General features: G+C 49.0%; 1 protein-coding gene across 1 annotated transcript; it reads left to right on the top strand.

The window, feature by feature from the left end:
• Positions 1 to 4,677: 4,677 nt before the first annotated feature.
• LOC139786600 (uncharacterized) lies at positions 4,678 to 5,037 on the top strand. Its single transcript, XM_071725753.1, has one exon. The coding sequence runs from the start codon at positions 4,678 to 4,680 to the stop codon at positions 5,035 to 5,037; it is 360 nt and encodes a 119-aa protein (XP_071581854.1).
• Positions 5,038 to 6,121: the final 1,084 nt, after the last annotated feature.

Here is a 6,121-nt window from a genome sequence, read left to right as displayed (position 1 = left end):
GGTATCGATCGGCCGGACAGTTCGACGCGCGCCCGCTACGCGGCGCATCGCCGGCGGATTCACTCGTAAGAAAGATTCAGCATCGACTGCTATATAAAGAGCAGCCCAGCGGGGCTTCTCCAGCTTTCCTCGAGATAGCCAGTCAGGGCGTGCTCACTACCAGGGCCCCTGACATAACTCTCTTTTGACAGGGTGTGCTCACTACCAGGGCCCCTGACATTTGAAGTGTGCTCTTCAGGGCCTTCGTTTATACCTGCTTTGCAGGGCGTTAACTTACTGCGGTAAGAGTCAACCGACACCCTGCCGCGGAAAGGTTTTCGGGGTCATAGTGACCCAGCCCGTCGGGCAACACCGAATCCGGTGGAGACCAAGGCACCGCCTTCTCCAACTCCGATTCCTGCTCCTGCTCCTGAGGGTATTCCGAAGAATCCTACCCTGATCTCTAAGGTAGAGATTCCATCGTGGAAGCTTATTCCGAGGACCAAGACGACGTGGAGGTTTACCCCGATTGCTAACTGGGGTCATACTGACCCGGCCCGTCGGGCGACATTGAAATCGTTGGTAGCCAAGGTTCCATCTACTCCAACTCCAATTCCGGCTCCGACTCCTGAGGATAAACCAAAGAGTCCTAACCTATTTTCTGAGGAAGAGACTCCACCGTGGAAGCTTATCCCAATCACCATTCCGGCTCCTAAGTTCAAGACGAGGGGGAAGTTTATCCCGGTTACCATTCCGGTTACTGAGCCGGTTATCAGGATAAAAGATCCACTTCCGTTCTCCAAGGTAGAGACATTACTACCTTGGAAGCTACAACTCATCGATTTACCTATAATCCAAGTGTCTCATATCCGACATCTTCCTAACCCAAGCGAACCTGGGAATTCTGTATCAACCCAGACGGAATCTATTTTCAAGACTCCTCCACGACCTCAACTTCCTCGGGCCCGATTCAGTCTATTCCAAGAGGCAAGCCAGGGACTCCCGGACGTAATCTTATTATCCCGCGGAATATTAGTTCCAAGAAGAAGAGGTCCCTAACATTCTAGAAACACATTTAGAATAAGAATATTACACTATACACCAATAACTTATATTGACACACACGACCACCTACTTATACATATTAAAGAAATATTTTATCTGTACATAGAGCATGAATAAATAAAGCAAGATTTTACCTAATTGAAAAAGATTCATTATTGTGGGAATCGACGCACCTTCACCCGATTTTCTACACCACAAATTGGTGACCCCGACGCTCGCTCTATCTCGCTCTAATAATAGTAATATACATAAACAAATTAACAATGACAGACACACAAGGAGGAAACTCAGAAGAACGATCGCAGATCAACAGAGTGGCTTTAAAAGTACCTCCTTTCTGGACGGACGAGCCTGAATTATGGTTCGCACAACTCGAAAGCCAATTTACACTGGGAAGCATAACGCAAGACAGTACTAAATATGCTTACGTCTTGTCACACATAGAGACTAAGCAGGCCAGAGAAATTAAGGATCTGATAACGAGGCCTCCCGAAGAAAATAAATATAAGAGTATCAAGAAGGCATTAATACAACGCCTATCGATCTCTCAGGAACAACAAATCCGCCAGCTCTTAGAGCTCGAAGAGATGGGCGATCGAAGACCTTCTCAATTCTTACGGCATCTACAGGCCTTGGCCAGCACGGCCATTCCGGAGCAGCTCCTGCGTACATTATGGATAGGCAGATTGCCATCCCAATTACAGGCTATTTTGGCCACACGGAACGCTGACAACTTAGAAGACGTAGCCGAGCAGGCAGACCGAATTCATGAAGTTACCTGCAGAGCTGTGACAGTCGCCAGTATGCAGTCGGCAACAAGCTCATCAATAGAAAATCAAATCGCTGAACTAAATAAAAAGTTCGAAAAATTAGAGAGCCGACTGTCTCGTTCTAAAACAGAAGCAACAAGCGCGATCGTTCCAGGAGTCGTTCCAGAAAAGGCCAGAAAGAAGAAAAGGAAGCAGATATTTGCTACTTCCACCGTCGGTTCAAGGAGAAGGCTCGGAAATGCACACAGCCGTGCAACTTCAAGAAGGCACTGGAAAACTAACCGGGCAGTCGTTGTCAGCGGCAAACGGCCTTTGCCCGAACCCATGCCGCTTATTTGTCACTGACCGCAGCACGAAGATTCGATATCTCATTGATACCGGCTCCGATGTCAGCGTATACCCTCGCTCGTTGGTACGAACACGACGCTGGGCTGACACGAGAGAGCTATTCGCGGCTAATGGATCCAACATTAAAACATACGGAGATCTCACAATACAGCCTGATCTCGGTCTACGCCGTGCATTTCCGTGGCGATTCGTCGTCGCAGACGTAACTACGCCAATAATTGGATCCGACTTCCTGGCTCATTTCCATCTGCTCCCGGACGTAAAAGAGGGACAGCTGGTTGATGCGAAAACAGGACTCAAAGCAAACGGGACGGCAAATAGAGACACGTTACCGTCAGTTAAAGCTGTCATGGGAGACACCCCTTTTCATCAATTGCTGGCTCGATTTCCCGGTATCACAAGGACTACGGGAACGCACCGGCAAAAGCAGCCTCACTCAACGATGCATTACATCAAGACCACACCAGGACCTCCAGAAGCATGTCGACCACGAAGGTTGGCACCCGACAAATTAAAGCAGCCAAAGCAGAGTTTGATCTACTTCTTGAAGAAGGAATTATTCGACCGTCTAAAAGCCCTTGGGCCTCACCGCTACACATGGCCCCTAAGAAAGGAAACTCCTGGAGATCCTGCGGGGATTATAGAAAGGTGAACTCTCGGACTGAGCCTGACCGATATCCAATATCTCACATAGAAGATTTCAGCCATTCCCTGAGCGAAAAGAAATTTTTTTCAACTTTGGATTTAGTCAGAGCTTACAATCAAATTCCGGTTCTCCCAGACGACTTCCCCAAAACAGCCATTATCACGCCATTCGGGCTATTCGAGTACTTATATATGCCTTTCGGATTACGGAACGCAGCACAGACCTTCCAGAGATTTATAAACGAGGTCTTGCGTGGCTTGAACTACTGCTACGCATACATAGACGATATCATAATCGCCTCCGCAACGAAAGAAGAGCATCTAAAACATTTAGAAGAAGTATTTCGTCGTCTTGAAGCGTATGGCGTTCAACTAAATCCGGCCAAATGCGTTTTGGGAGCTTCACAGGTAAAGTTTCTCGGATACCTCGTATCAGCAGAAGGCACTCGCCCATTGCCTGAAAAAGTCCAAGCTATACGCGACTTCAAGAAGCCAGAAAATATCAAGCAGCTTAGGACAATTCCTGGGAACCTTGAACTTTTACCGGAGGTTCATACCGGAGGCTGCAAAAGACCAAGCCACGTTACATGATGTCTTACGAGGTCCTAAAGCAAAAGGAAAACTCCAATCGAGTGGACTCAGCAGCTCGAGCAAGCTTTTCAGAGATGCAAGGATAGCCTCTCGAAAGCTACGCTCTTAGCACATCCCATAACTGAAGCCAAGCTCACGTTGACTACAGATGCTCAGACACAGCACTCGGGGCAGTGGTTCAGCAAGAAATAGACAACGGATGGCAGCCATTAGCATTTATGAGCAAGAAGCTTAATCCAGCGCAGCAAAAATACAGCCCGTATGACAGAGAGCTTCTAGCCATCTATACGGCAGTAAAATATTTCCGGCATCTACTAGAAGGACGGAATTTACCATCTTCACGGACCATAAGCCCTTGATATACGCTTTTCAACAAGATCTGTTGCGCAGCTCTCCTCGACAAGCAAGGCATCTGGACTTCGTTGGGCAATTCTCAACGGACATTCAACACGTGGCTGGGAAAAGACAACGTAGTTGCAGACACGCTATCCCGCGTTGAAGCAATTGAGAAAGCACCGGACTTCGTAGGATGGCAAAATCGCAGCAGGAAGACCCGGAATTTAAGCAAATATTAGATGGCAGCATCCAATCATCACTAAAGTTAACAAAAATACAATACCTGGCTCAACAACAGAATTGTATTGTGACACTTCGACAACAGTCGCACGCCCCTACGTGACAGAGCCCATATAGACGGCAGGTTTTTCAGAGCTTGCATGGCTTATTACATCCAGGGATAAAGGCTACAACGAGATTGGTCAGACAAAAATACATATGGCCAAACATACAAAACGACTGTCGAAAATGGGCTCAAGCATGCCTTCAGTGTCAGAGAGCCAAGGTGTACAAGCACACAGTCACGCCAACAGGAAACTTCCTGGGACCCACCAAAAGATTTCAGCATATCCACATGGACATAGTGGGACCCATGCCGACATCCCAGGGCTACAAATACTGCTTAACTATCATTGACCGTTTTACAAGGTGGCCAGAAGCGATACCCGTCCCCGACATCACCGCAGAAACTGTGGCAAGACAGTTTTTTCAGCAATTGGATAGCCAGATATGGCACACCAGCACGAGTTACAACGGACCAAGGACGGCAATTTGAATCCGAGCTGTTCAAAACACTTACAAAACTAACGGGTTCAGCACACCTTCGCACCACAGCATATCATCCACAAGCGAACGGCAGATAGAAAGATTCCACCGGCAGTTGAAAACAGCCATTAAAAGTCACCAGACAGAAGAATGGGCAGAAATTCTACCAGTGATCCTGATGGGCATTAGAGCAGCATGGAAGGAAGACCTGCAAGCGACACCGGCAGAAATGGTCTTCGGAGAATCAATCCGATTACCCGGACAATTCCTCGAGGAGACCTGCGCAAAGTTTGTTGACACGGAAGGTTTCGCAGCACGATTGAATAAAATTATGAGAAACCTGCAGCCAAAAACTAAAAGACACGGACAGAAAACTACTTTTACGTACAAAGACTTGACTACAACGCAACAAGTATTTCTTCGTCATGACGCACCAACAGGAGCTTTGCAGCCACCATACGATGGACCATTCAAAGTTCTAAACAGAGGAGAGAAGACCTTCAAAATCTGCGTCAATGGACGACCTGTCAACGTGTAATCGATAGATTAAAGCCCGCCTACATTCTGGAGCGAGAAGAACTGGAGCCAGCCTCAGCCGTCAACAGAAACCACACAAACTCTCGAGCCGCAGCAGCAGCAATGACGAGAAGCGGACGAATATCACGTCCACCAGTCCGTTTCCAGGGACTCTAAAACAACCAAGGGGGTTATGTGGCGGTCAGCTGTCCGCCACGACCGCGCGACGGTGCGCACGCGACGCCGGCAGTATGACGGAAGGCGCGCGGTGCGGGCGACGGCACGGTATCGATCGGCCGGACAGTTCGACGCGCGCCCGCTACGCGGCGCATCGCCGGCGGATTCACTCGTAAGAAAGATTCAGCATCGACTGCTATATAAAGGGCAGCCCAGCGGGGCTTCTCCAGCTTTCCTCGAGATAGCCAGTCAGGGCGTGCTCACCACCAGGGCCCCTGACATAACTCTCTTTTGACAGGGTGTGCTCACTACCAGGGCCCCTGACATTCGGAGTGTGCTCTTCAGGGCCTTCGTTTATACCTGCTTTGCAGGGCGTTAACTTACTGCGGTAAGAGTCAAACCGACACCCTGCCACGGAAAGGTTTTTCGGGGTCATAGGGACCCAGCCCGTCGGGCAACACCGAATCCGGTGGAGACCAAGGCACTGCCTTCTCCAACTCCGATTCCTGCTCCTGCTCTGAGGGTATTCCGAAGAACATACCCTGATCTCTAAGGTAGAGATCCCATGTGGAAGCTTATTCGAGGACCAAGACGACGTGGAGGTTTACCCCGATTGCAACTGGGGGGTCATACTGACCCGGCCCGTCGGGCGACATGAAATCGTTGGTAGCCAAGGTTCCATCTACTCCAAACTCCAATTCGGCTCCGACTCTTTTTTTTTTTTTGTTTCCGTGGGACGAGTTACAATGCTCGCGCATCCTGACCACGGCCCGTCAGGATATTGGGCTTGCACCCACTAAACATCTCTCCCTTAAAACAAAGCACTCGGGACACAAGTCACGTGACATGAACCGGAGGTACACTTCACATCACGCAACGGTCCTCACGCGAGGCGACAATAAAAAACGTAAACCAGACGAAGACCAACG

The sequence above is a fragment of the Temnothorax nylanderi genome, unplaced genomic scaffold (assembly GCF_030848795.1).
Source record: "Temnothorax nylanderi isolate EJ_2023f unplaced genomic scaffold, tnyl_v1.0 TNYL_tig1086_pilon, whole genome shotgun sequence".
Lineage (NCBI taxonomy): Eukaryota > Metazoa > Arthropoda > Insecta > Hymenoptera > Formicidae > Temnothorax > Temnothorax nylanderi.
Note: the sequence above shows the minus strand (reverse complement) of the source record. Positions and strands in the feature narration are given on the sequence as shown.

What these genes read in the sequence shown, in the direction of transcription:
- LOC139786600 (XM_071725753.1), top strand. Translation starts at nt 4,678, where the DNA reads ATGGGCATTAGAGCAGCATGGAAGGAAGACCTGCAAGCGACACCGGCA.